Here is a 25,018-nt window from a genome sequence, read left to right on the forward strand (position 1 = left end):
AGAGCCCTGTACCCTCTTCCCCTCCCCCCCACTTAGGAGCTGGGCCTGTTGCCATTCACTTCTGTAGCACAACACAGTCAGCGGTGCCAGGACAGGCAGATAGCCTGCCTTAGCACCCCCACTGATCACCTGATCCGCCTGCAACAATGAGACCCAGCACCTGACATTCCATAACCTAGTACTGGGTCATCACCATAGTTTGAAAACCACTGGCCCAATGAAGCATATGCTTCTTGTTCTTGCTGTTAACACAATTCTTCAGTCATCTGCCCCCCCAGTTTTTGGTAAATAACTACCACCCCCTGACTTCCCAGATCATAGCTTCTGGACAGCTTTATGATCCCAACAAGTGATCTCATGGCAGCAGCCCTCATCTAACCACATTCTAGTGACTGCTTCCTTCATGCCTGGTCTCTAGATAGGTCGCTTCCCTCTGATTCACCCTCTGTGCATGCTCCTATGCCCTGACTTTAACCTGGTGGATGAAATATTATGCCAGATCCATTTCTCTGTCCAATCCTTTCCCTGCCATTGCAAGGGTGTTGGGCACTACTGCATTTGGTCCTTTCTGTTGTCTGCCTGTAGCACATAGTACTCTGCTATCCTATGGGCTGTATACTAAGATTTAATCTCAGTTCTTGGGTTGTATGGGTACTGGTTGCTTATGACCTACGGGAGATCAGACTAGATGATCTGTTGGTCCATTCCGGACTTAAAACTCTATGACATGGTCATATCTTGATGAGTTCCCTATGCATGCAGCCAATCTGACAGGATTTGGTTGGATGGCCCTTTCTTCACAGCTGCCCATGTGACCAGTTAGTAGTAGATGACTTTCCCTCCCCTTTGAGATCATGTACCGCCATTCATGCCATATCCCAATGAACAACACCTTGCCACGTACCTGTGAGCAAACCGTTGCACCCCTGTCTGTGTACCACACTCCCCCACCCTGACCAGCCAGTGCATGAATGAACTCCATCAGCCAGCCCGTGGAGCAAACCTAAGGCCTTATCTTGTTATTCCACTCCTCTTGCTAACTCTGTTCCATTAAGCAACATCCCAACTCCATTCTGACAGACACCTTAATTTCCACAAGTGCATGCTGATCCTATTCTTGCCTGTCCCCACGCTGCCTACTTCTTGATGAACTGAACCTATCCCTTCCCAATCCAGCTGCCTGCCAGTGTGCAGACCCTGCCCACACACAACATCGCATCTGGATGATTACCCCTCTCCCAGACAATGTCTCTTTGACTAAAGATAGCTAGAGTTCTATTCAGACCTGCTTCTAGTAACCAACTCTGGGAGAGGAATAGGGACATCAGTGTTGATATGAGACAACTTGAAACCAAGGATAGTGAGAAGCAGTCCTAAAATGCATTAGCACATTCCATTCTCAGCAAATGCTTCATGAGTTGGGGCCTAAATCTCAAAACATATTGACTTACCCTCTGGGGCAGATGCTTGGCATATCAAATATTTCTCCTAGGCCTGAGGTTGATCTTTTTTAGGCCTTGTCTGTACTAGTAGAGTGACCTATTGTTGATTAAGGAGGCAGTGTAGTATAACAAGACCCGTGGTCACCAACCCGTCGATCGCAAGGCCTCGACCAGTCGATCACAAGGCGTTCGGGCATCCCCACCCCCAAGAAGCCCCACTACCTACCTCTAGTGTAGTGCAGGCTTGCCGCGGGGTGGACGGAAGTCCTTTCTGAAGCCTGCGTCACTTCCGGGGGTTCTGGAAGTGCGTGGGCTGCTCCCCTCCCACAGCTCTGTTGCGTGCTGGAGGAGGGAGCATCGGCCCTGGAGGAGGAGTGCGGCGGCTTCCCTGCGCCGCCGGTGCCGGAGGGGTGAGTTGAGCGCAGGGGTTTCCATGTGATGTGGGAGCAGAGGTCGGCCCCGGGGTTTGTCTGCGCTGCAGGAGGGGCGGGGTTGGCTGGGCCTGGCCTCGCCGCAGGAGGGGGGGTTTGGCCCTGGGGCAGGTGCCCGCGGGGGTTTGGCCCCTCTGTGGGGGGAGGGGGTTGCTCCCGGGGCAGGATCCTGTGGGGGTTTGGCCCTGTCCCGGGGGAAGGGGGGGGTTGGCCCCGGGGCAGGTACATGCAGGATTTCCCTGCGCCGCCGGGGGGGGGGAAGGAGTCGGGCCTGGAGGTGTCATGTCCTGGCTTCCCTCGGAGGGGGAAGGGGGTATCCTGGGAGGAGGCAGATGCAGGGGACTCTCTGCTACCACTGGCACCCCGCCCCCTGTCCACACTCCCCAATCCCGTGTCCCCAGCTACAGAGCTCTGTTCCCACTCTCGTCCCCAGCTACAGAACTCTGTCCCCATTCCCGTCCCAACTCCCCGAATTCTGTCCCCACTCCCGTCCCCAGCTACAGAACTCTGTCCCCATTCCCGTCCCAACTCCCCAAATTCTGTCCCCACTCCCCTGTCCCCAGCTACAGAACTCTGTCCTCATTCCCGTCCCAACTCCCCGAATTCTGTCCCCACTCCTCTGTCCCCAGCTACAGAACTGTCCTCATTCCCGTCCCCACTACCTGAACTCTGTCCCCATTGGCACCCTGTACCCTGCTGCAGAACCCTGTCTTCTGCCCTCCCAGCACGCTGTTCCCTCTCCCCAGCCGCAGAACTCTGTCCCCACAAAATGTATAATTATAAATGCTTCATTTTAGATTGAAATAGCATGAATAAACAACAGACCATTTATTTCATAACTATAAACACATGATTTTAATTTTCTATATCGCGTAATTTAAAAATAAACTGTATCAGAGTGTGTAAGTAAGGGCTGGGGGTAGCAAGTGATGGACAGGAGGAGAATAGAGAGGGCGGGGCTTCAAGGAAGGGGAGGAGGGTAGATCTTTGCCTGTTCTGAGATTTAAAAAGTGATCTTCGGTGTAAAAAGTTTGGAGACCACTGACATAAACTAACAGATATATTGGAGCATAAGTTTTCATGGGCAAAGACCCACTTCGTCAGATGCATTACCTCGTTTGCAAAATGCCCTGAGATCAACTGATGAAAAGTACTATTTAAGAGCTAAGTATTAGTTAAAACAAATTAGTTAGCACTTTTTGACTTGGTGCTGTACAAAACACAGATGCCCCCCGAAACACTTAATATGAAATAGACACATAGGTGTAGTAGGTAATTGTTTTTTAAAAGAAAAAAACCTCATGTTTTGAGAAGTAGGTTCTGCATACTGGCGTTTGGTATTAGTGGGCCCCTGGAAAAAGCCATTTGCCCGGGTCCTCCGCTGCTTTGCTCAGTGTCTCCCTGGTCTGCAGACCAGGGAGACGCTGAACAAAGCGGCGGAGGACCCGCTTCCAGATCAGCAAAGCCGCGGAGGACCCGGGCCGGACCCGCGGCGCTTCCAGATCAGCGCTGCGGGTCTGGCCCGGGTCCTCCGCCGCTTTGCTCCCTGTCTCCCTGGTCTGCTGGCTCCCCCAGCAGACCAGGGAGACGGAGAGCAGCTTTTCTTGCCCCGGAGGAGGCGGGCGGCGGGACCAGGCGTCCTGCCGCTCCAGTCCTCCGGGGTGAGAATATCCCCGTTGGTAACTGCGGATCCGACGTAAGTCAGATCCGCGTAACTCGGGGACTGCCTGTACTTGTGCTCCATTCCAACCACACTCCATATTATCTGGCACAGTATGGTATGGTGTCTGTTGGGTATGTTTAGATATTGATCAGAGTTAAGATTGTAGTATCAAACAGGTATGTACATCACACCTCTATTTCCTGGTTCATAGACAACTCATTATAGGGACATTTGTATGCAGTGTAGTTGTAGCTGTGCTGGTCCCAAGATACAGTATTAGAAAGTGGGTGAGGGAATATATTTTATTAGACCAAATTCTGTTGATGAGAAAGCTGCTCTCTTACCCACAGAAGTTAGTCCAATAAAAGATTTTACCTTCACTCTCCTTGTCTCTCTATAGGGACATTTGACATTCTGGAAGGGTACAAAGCAGTGATTGTCAACCTTAACTCTGCAATAATGAAAATATTCTACAAATATATTAGAAACAAGAGGACAACCAACAGCAGGGTAGGCCTGTTAATGAACAGTGGAAAAACAAAAACAGCAAATGTGCAAATGGCAGAGTTGCTGAGCCATTTTGAACTCTTATCCTGTTCTCCACATTGCTTGCAACACATCCAAGAGTCTTGTAATCTAGAACTTTAAGCATACTCTGCACTCCATTACCCAATGGATAAGTGAAAATATTGATTAGGCCTGGCCTCTGTGTGATCCCACTAGATATACTCTCCCAGATGGACAGAAAAGCATTGATAAATTTGAATACAGTCTTTCTACCGGGTGAGCACCCAACAGAGTAATTTTAGAGCACGTTTCCCTAGCACAGAGTTTCTTAAACTTCTTAAGACCAAGGAACACCAAACAATTTTTTTTATGAGGAACACCGAGGGTTTTTTGTTGAGGGCAGCCATTTTGAACTCTGCTATTCTCCACAGCACACTGGTGTGCCACAGAACACAGTTTAAGAAACATTGCCCTAGCGTGTGTATGAGAATGTCAGGTAGTGTCGGAAGCCTTACTAAAGTTAAGATGGTTCAAGTCTCACGCTTAATGAGAATCCTCACTGAGGTGACTACAGCCTGACCATAGCTAGGAGACATGTGAACAGCTGCACTCATCGCAGTGGGTGTTCTGTGGCTCCTGTGAATATTTACCCATGTCCCTGTTGCTAAATATATATTTTCAAGACTATCTCCTTGTGCATGTGACTTTTGCAGCAGATTACATCTTGAGGGTAGCTCTGTATTATGGGGGCTTTACCCCTTTTGTACAAATGATCCCAAGTTTGTACCACATATTATATCCCAGCCCCTGGTGCAGCATCCCCGTTTTGAAAGTAATTTAGCTATGCATGGGTTTTAGAGTATTTTGAAAACTGCAAGTAGCTAATTTGTGCGAATGGGTGCTGGGCATTAGCTTGGGTGGAAGCACTGACTATGGATGGGCAATAGTAATTCTAAGAATGGTAAGTCTCTGCGTCATATTTGTCTATACACAGAGGGGGGGACAGTTACATCTGAGAACTTACTTGCAGCTGGAGGCAGTCCTATAGTCCCACTCCTGGCACCAGAAGTCGTCAACCTTGCTTGGTGGATCTTCAGTGGCTCATCCCTCCAGCCAGGTGTCTCAGTCAAAATTAACCTCTTGTTGCATAGCTAGAAGTCCAACAAATGAACAGTTTCTCTGTTCTCATAAGAGCCTTCAGCTCCAGCACCTGTGAATTCAGTCCTCCTCAGGTTTCTAAATGAGCTCTGTACCCATCTGGGGGGTTGGGTTAGTTAGGCTTTACCCCACCTCACTTTGCCAGTGGGAGAAGCCAGGACCACCCACTACTTCAGTTTTCAAGCCTGTAACTATAAACAGCAGCCACATACTGTTCAATTCAATGTGTTATTGCTGCTTCCCTGGGTTTCTTTTTACATGCCCTTTTTCTCAGGGTCAGAGTTCTCAGGTTCCTCTCTTTCTCCAAACCAGGATATGGCTTCCAGCCAATAGGAGCTGAGAGATTTTGCTGGGGAGCAGGGGCAGCATATGAAGCCTTCCCTTCCCGTGGGAGCAGAGAGCCACGAGGAGAAGCCAGCTGCTTAATGGCATGGGGCTACTGCAAAGTAGCTGGCTGCTGTGTGCTAGAGAGTCCCAGTGAGGGGGCCAGATCCAGCCTGCAGGCCATATCTTGCTAGCCCCTAGTCTAGGCCCATGTCCTGGTCCCTGACAGGGACCAGTGCCACATGCTTCACAAGGTACAAGAAACCCCAGAATAGACAATTATGGAAAGACCTGTCCATAGGGGAAAAGAGCTTTACTTTTGCTAGCCCAGTGGTATGCACACCCCTAGGTGTACACACACATCTTCCCATGGGCACATAACTCCTCTGTATATTTGCCTAGTTTTACAACAAGTTACATGAAAAAAATCACTAGCAAAGTCAGCACAGACTAAAATTTCAGACAAGTTGAACCTCCCAAATTCAGGACTCTCTGGTCTAGCTGGGATGTTGCTGGACCAAAGATCCCTAGGAGTGGGAGCCAGCCGAGAGAACGTGGTATTTGTGGAGTCTTGGCTGGGCCAGCAGCAGCTAGGCAGAGGAACCCTGGTGTCAGTGAGGCCAGCATCGGGGAGCCTCCACCCTGGCTAGGGAATCCCAGTGTCAGTGCGGTCAGGCAGTTAGAGAAACCCCGGGCACCAGGGCTGGTGACAGCCAGGAAACCCTATGAGCCCCCTGGCAGCAGTGGGGCTGGGATGGCCAGGCAGCCCTGACTGGGAAATTGCAGTGGGGCTAGGCAGTGGGCTCAGGAACTCTGGCTTGGGGACCTCAGCAGCAGGGCAAGGAGGCAGCCAGGGAGTCCCAGCAGATGACCCTCGGCATCAGTGGGGACAGGCAGCATCAGGGAGCCTCCACTCCAGCCAGGGAACCCCCTGTGTCAGTGGGGTCAGGTGGCCAGAGAGACCTTGACAGCAGGACTGGCAGTGGCTGGGGAACCCCTGGAAAGCCTTGGTGGTATTGGGGCCAGGCTGTAGCAGCTGGGCAGCCCAGAGATGGGAAAACCCAAGGAACTACTGGAGGTAGCTGGGCTGGTGGCAGCCAGACGGCCCTGGCTGGAGTACCCTTGGGAGCCCCCAGAGGAGCAGGCAGGTAGCAGGACTGGGAGCCTTACCCAGCCCGTTTTAGAGGCACAGTGGCAGGGCAGGGAGCCCCAGTGAGAGGAGCTGTCAGCAGGGCAGCCAGCGGGTGAGCCTTGACCTTCCCTGGTCCAAGATGGCTCAGTTCCCTAGAGTGCTGGACCAGGGAGGTCCAACCTGTACAGACAGTGACTCGTGTATACTGTACACTGAAAGAGAAGTACAATATCTACAGTTCAATTGATTTACTTCATAATTGCATGACAGAAAGGAGACAAAGTCAGCAGGTTTGCACGAAGAGGATGTTGTGACCCTTTATATTTTTGCCTGATTTTATAAACAGGTAGTTGTTTAGTCAGATGAAACTTGGGGTATGCAAGATTTTTGAGATGCCTGAAAAGGTGCGTGGTAGTCTGGAAAGCCTGAGCGCCACTGCTCTAGCCCATTCACTAGTCACTCTGTATCACATCCCCTCTTGTTGTCTCCTTTCCACAGTCCTTCATTTTTGTCACCCATTTTAAACCTTCCTCTGTATTTGCTTGATTTTTTTTGAATGAAAGCAAACAGACAATGTAATATGCAGGGCATCCCACTGCTTTATGTAGGAGTGTTATATTGATTGCATTATTTTCTTTCCATTCCTTATGCATAGGGTCCTACCAGATTCACAGCTCAGGAGAAACAGTCACTGACTGAAATCACCTTCCTCCTGTGAAATCTTGTATTTTGTATCTTTCTGTAACTTGCTATACAGATTTCATGGGGTTAGACCAGCAGTCCTCAATATGAGGGTCCTTATCCCAAAGGAAATGGTAAAGGGGTCATGAGGTTATTGTATGGAGGTTTCAACATTACCACCCTTACTTCTGTACTGGCTTCAGAGCTGAACAGCCAGAGAACAGCAGTGGGTGTCTGAGTGCCCAGCTCTGAAAAAGCGGTGAGGAGTCCTGTGGCACCTTATAGACTAATTGGTCTATAAGTTAGTCTATAAGGTGCCATAGGACTCCTCACCGCTTTTGCAGATTCAGACTAACATGGCTACCCCTCTGATACTTGACAGCTCTGAAAGCAGCACCCCGTCAACAGCAGCACAGAAGTAAGGGTGGCAGTATCATGCCATCTTCTTCTGTGTCACTGCCTAGCTCTGAAGGCAGCGAAAGTTGATGGCTGCTGACTGAGGGCCTTGCTCTGCAGAAGCAGCACAGATGTAAGAGTAGCAATATCATACCATGCCATCCCTCTGTGCTTTTGCTGGCAGCAAGTTCTGCCTTCAGAGCCTTCACAGCCATAAGCAACTGCTCTTCAGCTCTGAAGACAGTACTGCCGCCAGCAGCTGCATGGAAAGGTTGGAATACTGCAACCTCCCCTTACAATAACTTTGCAAACCCTGCCCCCACAGTTTCTTTTTGGGTCTAGATCCTTACACCACCACCACTGTGAAATTTCAAATGTAAATACCTGAAATCATGAAATGCACAAATTTTTTAATCCTATGACCATGAAATTGACCAAAATGGATTGTGAATTTGGTAGGGCACTACTTATGCACAAACATTTTGTTTTCTCCTTTGACTGCTGCTACACATTGAGCAGGGCTTTTTGAGCTGTCTATAGTGGATGAATCCAGAAGGTGAAATGAATCCGCTCTATTTGCCATCTCCCTGCCATAGCATTGTAAGCCTGTCCTAGCAAGAGAGAATAACCTGTCTAGATCTGCTCAGAAAAGCCTCATCTTTGTGTCTATGCTTCGATAGGTCATTGTGGAAAAGGTCTCAGGCTCTCAGATTGTTGACATTGATAAGAGGAAATATCTGGTTCCATCTGACATCACTGTGGCCCAGTTCATGTGGATCATCAGGAAGAGGATTCAGCTGCCATCTGAGAAAGCAATATTCCTCTTTGTAGACAAGACGGTCCCACAGTCCAGGTGAGAAGCCATTAGACTGGAATTTGTATGCATTTCATTAAGGATACATAAGCACAAGAGACCTGTGATATTAGTGTTAACCCCTCAACATGATATACTGAGGAGCTGCTTACTGAGGAAGTAAAGAAAGAATGGTTTGCTGTTTTAATATCATTGCTCTCATTTTTCTCATTTAAATGCTGGCAAAATACTTTAAAACACTTTCTAATTTGTAAGAGTTAAGCTGGAAGAAAAGATGATTGTAAAGTATCTCATTTATGACATGCATCAGGGAAGGCTGGTGAGGAAGGCTATTCAGATGCCATGTAGGAATCTGAAGTATAGATGGTGTTTAACAAAATGGGCAGCACTTCAGCAATAGTTCAGGATTTATTTTAGTATCCTGGGGAGAGGGTCACTAAAATCCTCTTAGATTTCAATTTTCTTGGGACGAGTCCTGTGCTTACTGTTAGTCTGCAGCACCAAGCATGATACTAACAAAGTTCCATTGGGAGTACTGAGGTTGCATGACTAAATGCTCAAAAGTGAGTATCAGTCAGGATCAGGGATGTGAAAGACTAGTCAACTATCCTATAAGCAAATGGGGGGATGAGGTGGGAGTACTTCAAAGTGACAGCACTGCATGGAGCCTGGGTCCCCCTGTTGATCCGGGCTACATGAGGAGCCTGACACCAGGCTCTCCATAGCATTTCAAAGCGGCAGCACCACCTAGAGCCCGGGTCAGCAGAGGAGCCCCAGCTGACCCCGGGCTCTGCGCAGTGCTTTCGCCCTTGAAGCACAGCAACAGACTGGGCTGTTGCTACACTTCAAAGGCAGAGGCACCCCCTTGACTATACAGTTACAGGAGACCCCCGACTTGCAACGCGATCCGTTCCTGGGGAAGCACTGCAATTCAGGAGCGTTGTAACTCGAACCCTCCTTTAGGATAGGCGCGCTGTGCCTGTCGTAAACGCGGGCCGAGGACGTAAGTCGGGGGTTTTCAGCCCCTTCTGCACTTACAAAAATGGTTACAGTGCGGGGTGTCAGAACTCAGGAAGTCGCTTCTCAGGGGCCTCCTGTAGTCAGTTACTCGCAATTTAACATTCCTAGTCAGGATTCCTGGAATACCCTTAAATCTGCCCCGGTATGTATGAATCACTATGGAGCAGAATAATCAGCCATAGAGCCCACAGCAAGCAGGTTGCGAGAATGTGTGGGGCCAAGGAGCCTGCAGAACTGCCAGAGCCAGTGGTGCCAGGTAGCTGGGGAGAGGCTGGCCCTCTTCTCTCCCAGCCCTCCCTCCCCTGACCTTCCCTGCTTGTGTCTCTAATCTGATCATCCTTTTATTGCAGTATCGCCTCTTTGGGTGTCTCTCTCAAATGTGAGATGTAACCTGTCCATCTAATTCATCTGTGAAAGGAGTGTTGAATCTGTAACAAAGGCATGTTTTTGCCAAATGTTAACAAAAAACAAGGTTGCATGGGGTCACACAAGGTTACATAGGGGTCACACACTTCTTGCTTCTGTAGGTCAAGCTCATTTCACATATTGGGTGGGGAGTGTCCTTGTATTCCTCCATGTCCTTATATGCTTCCTCTGTGCCACTCTGCTATTCCCCTCTATTTAAAAGACTCATTACAACACACATACCTGTTTATGCCCGGGGCCTCGTGTGCCCCCCCTCCGTGATAGCCCCAGCACCTTCACCTCAGAGTTGAAGTCCTTCTTGAGTCAATCCTGCCAGCCAGGAGCACTGTCCTTGCTCCAATCAGCAACTGATCTGTTCTGTCTAGCAGCTCCTTTTATATGAGCCTGCTGGGCTCTGAATGACTGCTTCCCTGCAGTCTCTCTCTGCAGCCTGGAGGACTCACCTCTACTGCTCTTTCCTGGGATGGGCTGTGGTACAGCTACAAGGCCTTTAGCAGGGGGTCTCAGGGCCTGTACACACATCACATCCCCTTATTCACTATCCCCCCCCCCCCCATGCCAGGGTCCCACATCCTCTCTCCTCCTTTGTGTGTATCCTCTCTTCCTCTCGGTGCCTCTTCATTCCCTCTTTCCCTGAACTATTCTTCTTTTCTTTCTTTTTCCGGGTGTCACCATTTTGAAACTCTTGGAAGGGAGGGTAGAGCTACCATGAGCTATATTAGACTGGCATATGCTACTGGTGGTGTCCAACCAAATAGCCACATTGTTCTAGCCAATTAGCCACAGTCAACCCACCAAATAGCCACATGTGTTAGCGTGTTGGACACCACAGTGTTACTGGCTGTCATCAACTGATTCCTTGATTTTTAGACAATTACAGAAGTGGTTGATGCTAACCAGATGCCAGGTGTTCATGTGTCCTCCATTTCACCCTCCCTATTTTCTGCTTCCTACTAAAATCAACAAGGTAAATTCTGCCCATTGTAGCATAACACATTCCTTGAGATAGCTAGGATGTGGCGTTCAGGAATCAATGTGTTACCTCAAAACAAAGAAATGCTGTCAAGGAGGGTAAGCCTCATTCACTCAGCTTTGCTGAAAATTAACCCCCCCCCTCCCCCAGCTATTCATCTCCTGCTATTACAGTCTCCCCAGGCCATCTGCGGGGGGATAAAGGTGACTGTCCAATGTAAACAACAAACAGGATATAAAACCTGTTTTTGTTTGTTTTTTGTTTTACACAAAACTCTCCAGCTATTATACACCATAAAGCAGCATAAGAGGTGTCAGGATTTTTTCTTCCCCATTTTAAAGATCACTTAATACTCAACACACACACCCCTCCTACAAAATCTCATTAAACCCAAAGTTACAGCATCTGGAACTATTTGGATAGACAGCACCGAAACAGCCTGTTAAGTACAAGATGCACACTTAGGACAGTGGTATGTAGTGCATGTCCTTTACCGCACAATGAATGAGGCATAACTTCTATAGATACCATTGCACACCTTACGTTGTAGTGAATAAGGCACAGTAGAAACATTGCCGCCTTCTATGTACATCAACTCCTTCATTATGCCCTAAGGTTAACACCACACATATGCTAAGTGCATCCTTCCTTTCTTTGGAATAGGATTTCCAAAATACTGGAACTGCATAAAACTAATCTCAAGCCTTCATCATGTGGTCAAATCAAAACTTGCTTTCACATGAACACTCAAAGCCCTCTCTCATCAATGAGGATTAATTTCCTGCCAAATTTAAACTTGCTACAGACATTTTGAAGCAGGAGTTACTCAGATTAGTCTTTAGTAGCAATGACATCCCAGGACTTCAGCTTCAGCATTTCTAGACTGGAAACATACTGGTGCATTAGGCTTCAAACTTCAACTACTAAAAATCTACATTTGTGAAGGTCCACAAACTTTAATAGTAAACATTCAGGCATATTGCAGTTTTCCAAAAATTCTCTATGAATGTGAGTGCTAGACCATCTTCTAGAGCAACTAGGGATATCGGTGAGGTCTAAGGGATGTGGCTGCTTGGCTGCATGTCTCTCTGGAATCAGTAACGTTTCAGATTTTCTCATTGTGTATGTTATTGATCTTACCTTTCTAGTCTAGAGCTTTGTTTTTCATTGATCCCCCTTTCTCTGTATGCCATGCAGTAATTGTTACCATGTGCAGATCTGCTGCCTAGAGCAATTTCTCATTGTTTTCTTTTTCTTCCCCTCGTTCAAGCCTAACTATGGGGCAGCTTTATGAGAAGGAGAAGGATGAGGATGGATTCTTATATGTGGCCTACAGTGGAGAAAACACATTTGGCTTCTGAATGCTGGGGTCTGGCTGCTGCACCATCCTTCTGTGTATTTTGTAAATAGCCAACCATTTTCAGTTACTACAGCCACAGAGGCTTCTCCCATACACATCATGCATTTGTAACTGGATTCATTTCCTAATATGTTGATAGGTCTTGTTTTATTAGACTGGTAAATTATCAGGGTTTTGGGTTGGGGGGGGGAGGGGAGTGTTCCTTTATTGTGCATTGTCCTCATGGCTATAAGTTCCCAGAGCTTCACGCCTCTGGAACACACATTTAATGGCATTGTTTATGTATTAATGCAAAGTAGGTGGGCTACTAAAACATGAAAGAGGAATATGCATTTATTCTCAATTTAGTTTGAGGTGTTAACTTGATAAGAATTAAAATATTAATTATTCTTAGTCATGGGAACACTTGCTTCACTAGCCTATTCTGAGCAATAGCAAGATGCTTATCATATTGAACTGAGTTAATGTTCCTCTGAGTTCTATTAAGGAATAACTACAATAAAAATTCCTCCCACACACATGCTGTTATGTGGCCAATGTCCTTTCTTTGCCTTGATTTTGGCCAGCAAGTGGTGTGTCAAGATTCTGCAACGCACTCTGATGCACACAAAAAGAGGAGGGGATTTGTTTTTGTGGACCAAACTACCATGACTGGAGCAGCCAGTCATTAAGGAACTGCCAATGGAACCCAGATGTCAGGCCAAAGATGCCAAGGAGAGAACTGGACCATGGCATTGTATATATGGGAAAAGGCTGACAGTCAAGATACTGGACAAGACATGCTGGGGCAGAAAAAGACAAGACAGCAAAGCAATGGGAAAAATAATCCACTAGGTAGGAGATTGAGATTATATGAAGAGAAACAGGACAACTTTTTTCAAAATCAGTGATTGCACAGAAGAGAAATATTATATAAAGCCTGTTCCAGGTAAGCAACTGCTTTAGCTATTTCATGATTGTGAATGGGAAGGAATATGTTCCCAAGACAACTCTTCTGTTCTTTCAAATAAAAACAGTTCAGACTGGAATTAGCAGAAGTGGTGCAGGCCAAAGGTGAAAGAAGGTTGTATTACCCTTTCAAGAAGTTTCTCATACTATTTCATGAACATGAAAAGCTACTCCAAATTCACGACTGGAAAAAAGTAGAGCCACATCATAGATCTCGGTGGATAAATCTGTGTAGCAGCTGGGAGCTAGAATTCTCAGGGTGGGCAGCCAAACACACAATTGAGTTAGCATACTAAAAACAGCAGTGTGGACATAGTGGCTCAGGCTAGTCACAAGTACAGTAGCCTCAAAGGTCCTATGTATGTACTTGGGTGACTAGCTCGTGGTGCCACTGTAGCTACACTTTTTCACTTCATACTCAACATGCCTCTGAAACAAGTGGGGCTGAAATTGTTCTGATCTTCACTTTTACAATGGTGCACAAATGGTGATTCACTCGGGGAACCAGGAGTGAATCACAGTACTGACCTTTGGCAATCATGGCTTATACTTTGCACAGAGAACCAAGTGGCATTAGTTATATAAGCAGCCCTAGGCTTGCACAGCTTCTCTATACTCTGGCTAGGCAGGGCAGAACAAGGGAAGCTGTGCTGCTGAGTGATGAAGAGGACGCTGGGGCACATAGGCTGTGATGAGTAGGGCAGATAGCTACGTGGCAAGAACTGAGATAGTGGAGAACAGGCATTCCTTTTAATGCAGGGGAGCAGTGGGAAAACACTAATCAAAACTTCAAACTAGGGGCTGCAAACAGATTCTCACCTTTTGTTACACTCTGATACTTAATGAGGTTTTTTTTTAAGTGTACCAGATACCATGTGGCATTCATCGTGGTGAGCCTACTCCTGAATTTACACAAGTTGAAATTGCCAGGAGCTTACACTATAGCTAACGTTATGTTTGGCTCTAATGGTCACATTTATGGGTGCTAGCTGAATGGCCTGCACAGAGTTGCTTTTGTTGGGAAGAGGCAGGATCTTATGAAATGTTGATAGTGTGCTGTTATTAATGCTGGTTTCAAGAGTGCAGCATGTGCTCCCTGCATCTGGAAAAAGTGCTTTTGATCAATAAGCCTTTCATTATTTGAGTGCTGCAGCAGTTAAGGTCTTGTCATCATTTCTATTGTGAACTGTCTTTTTCATGCATTAACTCTTATTTGTGTTTGCTTTGGGCAGTAACTTGGCATAGCAAGTCTCTGCCTGGAGGGACTGTCTGGCCTGGTTTTCAAAACTTAGTAGGAGAGAAACAGATTTACTGCTTTTTAGTATCCTTTATCATTAAAAAGGAGCTTTGTATTCTTTCATCTGAAACACTGCACCATTTGTCCATAGGCACAACTAGGCTCATTTGAGAGTGTCTTGTCTGTCTGTTCAAGAACATCTCCTGAACAGGAAGAGCTAGGGCCACCAAATTCAGTATATAGCTTCTTCTTATCATAATTTAAAGCAAGTTCAGGGTTTGATTGTGCCAGGGAAATGAGCTGTGCCTAGAATGGGATTGCTTCTCAGAAAACCACACAGAAATAAACCATCAGCAGGCAGGTGAAAGGGGCTGGCTTGGACTGCACCAACTCCTCTTTAGGGAGGGGACGTGCACAATTTGCTCAACTCCTCACTCAGCCTGGGGAACGCAAAGGGAAGATGAACCTGCATCTGTCCCAGATGTAGGACAGGCACCCTTTCCCAGCTGTGCCCACTGGAACTGCAGGGCCTTTGGAGAGGTTCTTCTTATCTGGCCCCAAGCTCCTGTGGTAAAAGAGGCCTGGGGTAGTCCTCTCTCTTCAGACCAGTCTGCATAATGAACCCCTCAGCCCCAGCCCAGAGCAGTGATTTAAATGAAGGATGTATATTTTCATTTCATTTTCCAAAAAAACAAAAATTGAGTTAAGGACACAAGCAATGCCAGGTAAATCTTCTAGTTAGGCCATAAATTGAAGCAGATAATTATGTAATTCACTGGTTTATCACTTAACCTTCCCTGAACATTTTAAATACACCCTATTTGTACATGGGCACAACCCAAACCTGACAGGAATAAACTTTAATCCCATGGCATGACAGGCTGAAATGACTTTGGGAAATTTCCTTCACAAATATCTGAACAAGTGATGCCATTATTTCTCCTGCCACTCCCTCATAGATTACTAGCCAGTCTAAACTCAGCAACTCAGAGTAAAAAACTGTACAAGAAGAAAGACTACCACAAAAGAATGAGAAAGGGCTCTATAATGGTCCCTTTATATTGTCTCAAGAGCTGGATACATGTAGTTGGCAGCATAACAGAGTGAGCTGAAGTCATATCATGCAGGGAAGCTCTGTCCTCGCACTGCGCCCTTACCTGGAGGCTCTGCCCATGCAGTTTCCACTGGATGGGAATTGACAGGTCACGTGGAGCCACATGTTCCCCTTCCCACCAAATGGGAGCTGCCCCAGATAAGTGCCTTGCACCCCGACCCTGCACTTCCGCCCTGAGCCCACTCCACTACCCTAGCTCCCTCCTAGACCCTACACACCAACCCTGAGCCGCCTCCTGCAACCTAACTCCCACCCAATACCCCACATCCCCAACCCAACCTCCTGTCCTAAGCCCCAAATGCCTCATGCCCACACTGCCACCCAGAGCCCCCTCCCACACTCTGAACCCATCTCTGCCACACATCCTGTGCAAAATTAATTTGATGTGCTCCAGTATAGAGGTGATCATTTCCCTAGCAGTGCACATAAAATTCACGCTGCACACGGACATACAAATTATAGGGAAGACTCCCCCAATTCCTTATTTTTGTTATAGCTTCCATATTGGCAGTGGCAAGTCAGTTTATGCATTGGAGAAATAGGAAAAGTGTAAACCTACAACTTTTTCAGGGACTTAATGTAATGGAGATTGTCTATCTCCTAGAACTGGAAGGGACCTTGAAGATCATCAAGTCCAGTCCCCTGCCTTCACAGCAGGACCAAGTGCCATCCCTGACAATTTTTTGCCCCAACTCCTTAAATGGCCTCTGGAAGGATTGAACTCACAACCCTGGGTTTAGCAGGCCAATGCTCAAACCACTGAGCTAGCCCTCCCTCAGTTCTGTGCAGGACTTGCAACTCCTATTCCCACCTTCAAGCCTGGGGCTCTTTCCACAGTTACCTCCCCTTTGCCAAGTCTCCCAAGCCAGAACTGTGAGAGCCCCACTCCCTACTTTCTTCCATCTGCCCTTCTACCAAGCGTTCTTCCTTCTGCCCTTGTCGCATGCACTGTATGACCCTCCTTTCCCATATCTTTCACCCTTATTGCCCCCTGGGGCTGCACACGTACACATCCCACTTCTCTCCCCTTATTTTCCATTCTTTCTTTCTACTTCAGGATGCTAACACTTTAAACTGTAATGGCAGGACAGACAGTATTGGGGAAATGGCTTAATGGTTTTCTTCACTGGGTCTGTGATGTATAGCCAATTACAGAGAATTTTCTGGTTAAATTGATAGCTCTGCTAATCAGATGCCACAGAGCTGTCTGCCCCCAACCCACCCTGGTCCGTTCCACCTCATCAAAATCAGTGGAGAATCCAGCCCCCAGCATTGGCGATTCCCTGAAATTCTGGAATTGATTGGCTGTGCCATTCAGGCTTTTTTTCCCCCTCATCAAAGAAAGAAATGCCATTGAGTGACAAGGGATATGAGGTTACCTTTTATTGAACCAACTTCTGTTAATGAAGGAGATGAGCTTCCCGAGTTCATCTCTTTCACCAACTGAAGTCAGTCCAATTCCTTCATTCCCCTCGTCTCTCAAATATCCTGGGACCAACATGCCTGCAATAACCCTGCGAACATTTAGTGTAAGGCCTCACAAGCTCAGCCAAGGAGGCTTTCCAGTGCTTTGTTGTTTTAGCTCTTGCTCTCCTGTATGGGTACACTAACAACTCATTGCAGCAAGGGAGGCTTAGGCTGGACATGAAGAAAAACTTCCTGTCAGGATGGTGAAACACTGGAATAAATTGCCTAGGGGGGTTGTGGAATCTCCATCATTGGAGATATTTAAGAGCAGATTAGACAAACACCTGTCAGGGATGGTCTAGATCAGGGTGAGGAACTTCATACCTGGGGGCCAAATCAGGCCCCCATGGCTCAGCATTGGGGAGCCCATGCTGGCACTCCAGCCCCCCACCTAGGGGGTGGAGTACACAAAATCTACAAGCCTAGGCCCCATTAGGCTCTGATGTGCAAGGGAAACATGGGGAGTATCTTTCTCTTCTGCAGTCAGGGGCATCTCACCTGTGTGTGGCCCCCAAACGATTTTTTTCTGAGGGTCAGTGCCCCCCCCCACCCAAAAAAGATTCCCCACCCCTGGTCTAGATGGTGATTAGACTTGACCTCTTTTGAGGTTCCTTCCTGTTCTATAATGATATGATCCATCCAAAGCTATAGCATTCAGACTCTCTCATTGTCCCCATGTACTGGTCTCCACCTGGAGGGAGGCCAAGCTGCCTCACAACACGGCATTTAGACCAGTTCGTAGCCCTGTGGAACCCTGCTTCAAGGCTGTCCCACCACCATCTGAGGGCTCTGGTATAGCCCAGCTAAGTAGTAGTCATGGTGTCCAGGCCCTAGCTCATGGTAAGGCTAGCAAAATACCTGGGGCTCAGGCCAATGCTCTGGCCAAGCAGCTGTTCTCAGGGCAGGGCAAGCAGCAAAGTTTACGGGCTTGGGCCTGGCTGCAGGTTGAGCAGCAGTTCATAAGCCCAGGCCTTGGTCAGGGCGTGCCAACAAACAAACAGTACCAACAGTTTGAGGCTCAGGCCTGTCTGCAGGCTGAGTGGGGGTTGGGTCTCCTTGCTTTGGCAGAGAGCCAACAAACGCAGGGGGTTTTACCCCAATGGGCAAACCTGCCACCCAAGGTAAAGGGTGACAAGGTAGAGACACAGGCCTGCCCGCTCCACTGCGTCCCAGACGAGGGCCATAGCAATGGCAGCATGGATCCTGGCTGCAACACGCATCCCAGCTGACCTCCATTTCTTCAGCTGGCACTAGGTTGGCTACCCTGGTTGCTTCCCAGTTCCCCCTGCAGGCCTACCTGCCGCAGCCTCTGCTCCTCTGGGTCCACTGGGGATGAGAGTGCTGGCAGAGTGTCCATTGACTCCAGGTCAGGGTCAACAGTGGTCCAGCCCAGTCTTCTGGGCCCAGCAGCGTCCCTTGTGGCCCAGGCCAGTTCTCCTTTCTAGGGCAGTGCGGTTGGGCCTCCCTCCTCAGAAGCTTGGGCTGACCATGTAGCTTGCTCTGTGGCTGTGCCCCAACTGAGCTCTTGCTTCCTGCTTTTTAACTTCCAGTCCCGTCTTTCTGCTTCCTGTGGATGGGGCAGGGTTGCTCTGGTCCCACCCAAAAGGGGGTCTTAAGGAGTCCTTCCCCCTTCTGGGTCAGAAGGAGCACAAGTTGCCTCACTATACCATCCCAAAAGTGAGGTTAATGACATTGGGCAGAAACCCCAAAGCTGCTGGCTCCTCCAACACATTTTAATAGAAACAGGCACACTAGTTCACTGTACAAAAGCACAGGGAAACATTCCAGAGCCAACCACCCCTTGAATAGCCAAATTAAAAGCTGGGAAAAGAGTTAAAAACCCTCCATCTCCCAACTACTGACCTGTAAGTTAGCCTGAGACGGGCTGTGATAGCTAGCCTTACACAACTTGTTCTAACATAACAGCTGGAGAGGAAATGGAAACATTCCAATCCGGTTTGCAGGCTCATTCGAGTCCTTGTTTATGAATAACAGTGGGGGAAACAAGCATGTTCAGAAAATCTGGGTCTCTCACAGGACTTTAGGAAAGGGAGGAGGTAATGATTTTGGAAATGTACTGCTTAGATATCAGCTCCTCTACTCTTATGGCTCTGTTCTTTCCAGACAGAATGTTGATCCTGGCTACAAAAAGTATTGAAGTATTCTCATTCCTCTCAGAGATCCCACTCAGTTTTAGGGATGTAATAGTGTAGTAGATTGACCAATAAAGCAAGAGTTTATAGGTTAATGCTATAGACCACATCAGGGATGGGCAATAATTTTTTGCCAGGAACCACTTAACATTTTTTTTTGAACTGGCCCAGGCTGGGACCAGGGTGCTTCCGAGTTCCCCACCCACAGACCATGATTGCTCTGGGGGAGGGGGAGCCCCTTTGCCCCCCCTCCCCTGCCCTTCCCACTAAGCACCCATGCCCCTGGTGGTGGGAGGAGACATCCTGGCGACTTACCCTGCCACAGCCCTGCATTTAAAGCGTATGAGGAGCCAGGCTGGCAGGCAGTCCAGCTCACGCCAGGTCCGGGAGCTCAGACCCCCCTCCCCCAACAGGGGCTGCTGCTACTAGGGATGTTAAATTTAGATTAACTAATCAAATTAATTCTGTAAGGGATAATTAGTCTATAGGGGCACCTCCACCTCTGAACTGTAGCAAGAGCTCTGCCGGGGCCTCTGAGGCTCTTGTACATTTCAAAAGCAGAATCACGCCATTTCTGCTGCGAGTGAAGACGGCTTCAGTTCCCGCTTGTGCTGTTTCCCCGCTGTGTCTCTACCTTCACTGCCCCCCACAGAGATGGTGCTGGGGGGAACCAGCTTTTAAAATGGCTCTCCCCAGCACTGTTGCTGCTTCTCTCTGATAGAGGCAGCAAAGGGGGGGGGAAGCGACTAGTCACTTACATCCCTAGCTGCTACCCTGTGCTACTGCCTCTGTATCAGCGGCAGCAGCACAGGCAGCTGGTCCACGAGGGGAGCTGGCTTTTAAACTGGCTCCCCTTGTGGACCAGCTCCCGCCTGGCCCCCTGCGCTGCCGCTTCTGATACAGTGGCTGCCGGTCCTGCCCCTGGGGACTATAGAATCGTCGACTAACCAATAAAAATTCATGAGGTTACTCGACTATTCAGTTAATCGATATTTAACATCCCTAATGTAGACCAGGTCTCAGATGTCTCCTGTTCTAAAGAGTGCCATGCATATCCATGGTATTGTATTAGAGGACAGATTTAACACAAGTCACCTGACAACAGTCCCCAAATGAACCATTAAAGCAGGATACTGCTACCATCACTGCGCTCAATCTTTTTGCAAAACTTCGGCTACAGCAGCCAGATAGTCTGAGGGATCAATGGTTCTTGTGTGATTATATAATCCCAGCCTCAGGTTAAAGAAAAAAAAAACACTTCCACATGAACTGTCACTAACCTCCCAGAGGGAAGAGTCTGTGTGCATGTAACCCACTACCCTGGTGGTCACCCCGAGTCCGGGTGGCCCTCGTCCCAAACGGAGGACTGGCCTCCTACGTCTCCTCCTGATCACGGTCTCCGACAGACTGTAGAGAAAGCCGGGGCCCGTACTGGCCCGTGGACGCCGGGAAGGGGGTCCGGGCCCTCCCTCACTCCGAACCCCGACCCAGGGCCCTGAGACGGGGATGCTAGTCCCTAGTCAGTGGAGGGGGTTGCGTTCCCCCCAAACCCTCCACTCGCGGGGACCACGGCCCCGCCCTGGGTCACTTCTTCCCGGCCTGTTACTCACCCGTTCTCCAGCGAGGGGATAGACTCACTCAGAGTCCTTGCCCCCGGCGGGGCGTCTGTTGCCGCGGATCCCGCGTCTCCTGTGAGCCTCCCGGTGAGCCTGGATCTTCTCCCTCGCCCCCGGTGCACCCCCCTCCCAGTCTGTGGCCAGCCGCCTTTTGAATCGCCCGCTCCCCTGCGGGCGCCGCGGTCAGCATGGTCCAGTCATCCCGGGCCCCGCCCCTCCCAGCGTTCTCCCCGTCGCCTCCCGTGACGTCATCGGCGGGCGCCGGGTACGCTGGCAGGCCGATGGCCGTCCCGGCTGGGGACGCTGCTCCTGGGCTCCCCATCTCAGTGCGGGGCGGCGCCAACGGTGTGCCCGACCCGTCACAGTGCACCACATAACACTCCCCCTAATTTGACTAGGGCATTTTACACCAGACAGACTGCTCTGCCATGCTCATGTCCAGGGCTCGCCAAGCGGCAGCGAGCCCTGCTCCCCAGCTGCGCGGTTCGGCGCGCTGCGCATGCGCTGACTGCGCTGCGGCATCTTGTAATCTACTCGCCACAGGCGAGTAGATTACACTAATTGTTGAGCCCTGCTCATGTCAACTAAAAATATTTTGCTTAGACACATATGTAGGAAGAAAAGAGCCTGAGACATAAGCCCTTGTATCAGAACCTGTGTGATGGGAGACAGCCTGTGAAGCCAGTTGTAGACCCCTAATCAATGCCATACCTGGAAGAGACCAGAGTTTCTGGCCCAGTAAAACAGGGTGAGTGGCTTTAGTGGTAATTTCAGCACATGAGGTGACAGTTTCAAGGGAATGTTTGAGATCGCGTCTGTGTCAGCCTGGTACGAGGCAGAAGTTGTTCATAGAATCTTGACTAAGATGTGCTTGTCACAGAGCATTCATGCAAACACATCCCAGTATCAAGTAATGCCAAAACATTTGGATATCAAGGATGGTACAAAAACATCCCCCAAAGATAATGGGAACACACTGAGCTCTCCTAAAAGATATGGTCAGGAAAACATTATTGCGACACAGATCTTTTGAATGAACCAACATGTACAAGGTGACATCAGGGGGCATATTAATTTGTTTGTATCCAGGTATAATGTGTCTCATTAGGGAGTATCTCTGGACAGTATAGGGGGCAGTGGAAAATTCTGCCACTGACTGAGCCACACCCATTGTCACGGGCATGGATGCCTTAGTGTCCTCAGAGTTTACCAGGTTGTGCCTTTGTCCTTTAATGTGGACATTGAGCAGGTTGCTTGAGGTCTGTTATGCAAGCTGTCTGCATAGGGCTGGGGTGCACAAAGAAGGAACACACACAGCGCCAAACATCTGTTAACATTTTACAACAAGTGCTTCAGGGACTCTATATTGCTACCAGAGCCTCTCCAGCTTTTACTAGGCATAGGTAACACTTGACACAAGCCAAATGGTAACTGTCACATGAGACCCCTAATGATACAACCAAGATCTGGTTTCCCAAGTATAAATGGTTAATAAAAGGCTTGGATGTTTCAGAGTTAGTATTTCTGTCATGAATTTGTTTTAAACGCTGTAGTTTCTTCTCTCACTGAACATTGTTTTTAAACTGAAATGTGGCATCTTTTCTGCCCTGATTCAGATGTTAAAAAAACCCTTCCTCGGTGTAAAAGGTGTAGTCTTTTATGGAATGATCTGGATATAAAAATTAAAATGACTGATTAAAAGTCCCATTTATACCCAACTCTTGTCTCATTCTCTCTCTCATCAGTAGGTGACCAGACACCTTAGTCCTCTGGGATGGATCTTGGCTTGAAGGTACAGTCCCTCTGTTCCAGGGAATCTAGCTGAAAGTAGAGTTTTGTCCTAGTTTCACTAGAGTGCTGAACCCACTGAAAGAGAGTTAGTTCCAAACCAACAAATTTGGATTCTGTATCCCCTGCAGCAGATGGAAAGACTGGCATGTCACCCTCTTCCTATTTTCCTCCCCTTTGTCAGACTATAGTAGATGGATCAGAAGTTCCCCATCTCATACTATGGTATATGCAGCTCTGAAGTAACCAAACCCCCTTGGATCTAATCTATATTTAGAAAGAATGACATACAGAAGCAGCCAAAACAAATTACCTTTTCTGTCTCCCTCACTCAGAACTGAGGCCCAGAGGTTTTGGGCCTTAGCGACAAGGCGCTGCCTCCAACTGACAGCCAGAATTTGGCTCACATTCTAAAGCATCTCCTCCCAGTCTGTCTCTGAAGGCTCCATCAATGCTGGGCTCTCTCAGCTGCCATTTTATGTAAACTGCAGGTAATCCTTGGTATTCTTGACCCAGGCTTTTAGGGCCTGGCTACGTAGCATGTTCCAAGCTTCTTGATAGTTTGCTGAGGCTTCCTTGTACTCCCAATAGGTCTCCAACTTCTTCTCCCTGATAGGAAATGCACCACAACAGACAGGTTTCAGTTTTCTCATTAATAGGATGTTGCCTTTCCTTTTTGGACAAATATTCAAGCTGGAGAGAGGCCTGTCTGCACTGACTGCTTTTCCTGACATTCTTGGCAAACAGGCAGGCATACAAATAAGAGGTGAAAAAGCCTACAACCATCTTACCTCAGATCCATGGACCTAGCAGACACAGCACCTGGCCTACCAGACCTCTTATAAACTAGATAAGCCTAAGAGAGAAGTCACCTGGCAGCTGAAGTTTCCTAGGTTTCAGAGAAGATGGTTAAGGAGCTCTGCTGTGAAGGAGTCAGGGTCTCTAGACACTTCCAGATTTCTAGAAGGTCCCTGGCTTCTGGACAGTAGCTCTGTTCAGTTTTCTCCAGGGTGGATGTGTAAATTCGCTCCAAGTATGGCCTCTTCCTGTCTCTCTTGGGCCTTGGGACCAGCAACAGGATGAGGTCTTTATGTGCAAGCAGAGTGCAGCAGAGCGATAGCAGCCATGAGGAAAAACAACAGGGTAGTGTCAGCCGAGTGCATTATGTGCAGACCCACATTCCAGAGAGGTGGGATTGGCCTCGTTCTGCTGAAGGACACAGGGCAAGCGTTCGCCAGAACAGCTCAAGTTCAGATGAACTTTGCCTCAAGTTCAAGGCAAAGACAGGGTGATGGAACAACGGAGTCAGTCTCTACACCTCTGCCTTGTGGGCACGACAATGGTCCAGCAGGGCATTGTGACTTTGCTCAGCATGTAACTGAGATTTAGGGATATAAACATGCAGTTAAAAATGATAGTGGTTACGCGGTTACAGGCTCTGCAGTATCAGGTTTAAATAAGCCCTGGCTGGGATGATCTAGTTGGGACTGGTCCTGCTTTGGGCAGGGGGCTGGACTCAATGCCTCCTGAGGTTTCTAGGATACTGCAGAGCCCAAAGTGAAGCCTCCTCTGTGTGCAACCTGCGGCTGGCAGGGGGCAGGGTAGCCAGGCCCTCCTTTAGCACACCCCGGAGGTCTGGAGCAGCCTCCTGACCGGGGTAGGTGGGGAGCTGCTCCAGTTAGTTAACTGGAACCAGTAAATCTCATCCATTAACGGTGAGGCTCACTGGTTAACCTTTTACTTCCCTACTGAGATGATCCCTTCCATGGGCACTAGCCATGGCCAACGCATTAGAAAAGGAGCGGACTAGGCCACCACATGCACATGCAGGATGGCGTTCGGGCACTTTCAACGTAGCTTTCACAACTTCACTGCTATCCACTTCAGGTTACATCACATAAACCTCAAGTCACTGCAGAGTGTGTCTTATGAGGGGCAGTGCCGATAAGAGACACTGCAGCTCTGCCCTTCAGAACAAGTTGCCAACCTTCAGCACTGATACAGGGGCTTGGAAGAGCCCTGAGAGTGGTCAACTAGGCCAGTGTTTCTCAACCTTTTTTTATAAAGGACGCTTTAAAGAATTATAAGTATTCCCCCCTCTTTTTTTTTTTTTAATTTTAAATACCCCCAGTACCTACAGTTTTCAGACACACAATTTTTTTTTCTACCTGCAACACATTAAGTTTAAACAATTTAACTGTAGCAGAGCAAGGGATGAAATTTTTGGGTGTAAAGAAGTACAAAAATAATTAAGTGCTATAAAACTTAAAACAAAAGTTTAGTTTTCTCCAAATTTCACATGTTGACATACCCCCCAGACTTCTCGAGTACCCCTAAGGGTACTCATATCGCTGGTTGAGTAACACTG

General features: G+C 48.3%; 2 protein-coding genes across 10 annotated transcripts in view; one reads left to right on the top strand and one right to left on the bottom strand.

The window, feature by feature from the left end:
• Nucleotides 1–25,018, top strand: part of GABARAPL2 (GABA type A receptor associated protein like 2) — a 37,064-nt gene that overhangs the window by 1,250 nt on the left and 10,796 nt on the right. Inside the window, exons 3-5 of one of the 4 annotated variants that reach the window (XM_075918252.1) lie at nucleotides 3,937–4,046; nucleotides 8,415–8,587; nucleotides 12,238–12,845. In XM_075918252.1, coding sequence (XP_075774367.1) covers nucleotides 3,937–4,046; nucleotides 8,415–8,587; nucleotides 12,238–12,328 — 374 coding nt within the window. In that variant the 3' untranslated portion in view covers nucleotides 12,329–12,845. Of the gene's footprint in view, nucleotides 1–3,936; nucleotides 4,047–8,414; nucleotides 8,588–12,237; nucleotides 12,846–25,018 lie in introns of those variants that run through there. The other 3 variants (XM_075918254.1, XM_075918251.1, XM_075918253.1) reach the window with 3 other exon arrangements.
• ADAT1 (adenosine deaminase tRNA specific 1) overlaps nucleotides 12,491–25,018 on the bottom strand; it is a 56,718-nt gene continuing 44,190 nt past the window's right edge. For 5 of the 6 annotated variants that reach the window (XM_075918247.1, XM_075918246.1, XM_075918245.1 and 2 more), the window contains one exon: nucleotides 12,491–23,259. In XM_075918247.1, coding sequence (XP_075774362.1) covers nucleotides 23,127–23,259 — 133 coding nt within the window. In that variant the 3' untranslated portion in view covers nucleotides 12,491–23,126. The remainder of the gene's footprint in view (nucleotides 23,260–25,018) is intronic. The other variant, XM_075918249.1, reaches the window with a different exon arrangement.

The sequence above is a fragment of the Pelodiscus sinensis genome, unplaced genomic scaffold (genome assembly GCF_049634645.1).
Source record: "Pelodiscus sinensis isolate JC-2024 unplaced genomic scaffold, ASM4963464v1 ctg64, whole genome shotgun sequence".
NCBI classification, from domain to species: domain Eukaryota; kingdom Metazoa; phylum Chordata; order Testudines; family Trionychidae; genus Pelodiscus; species Pelodiscus sinensis.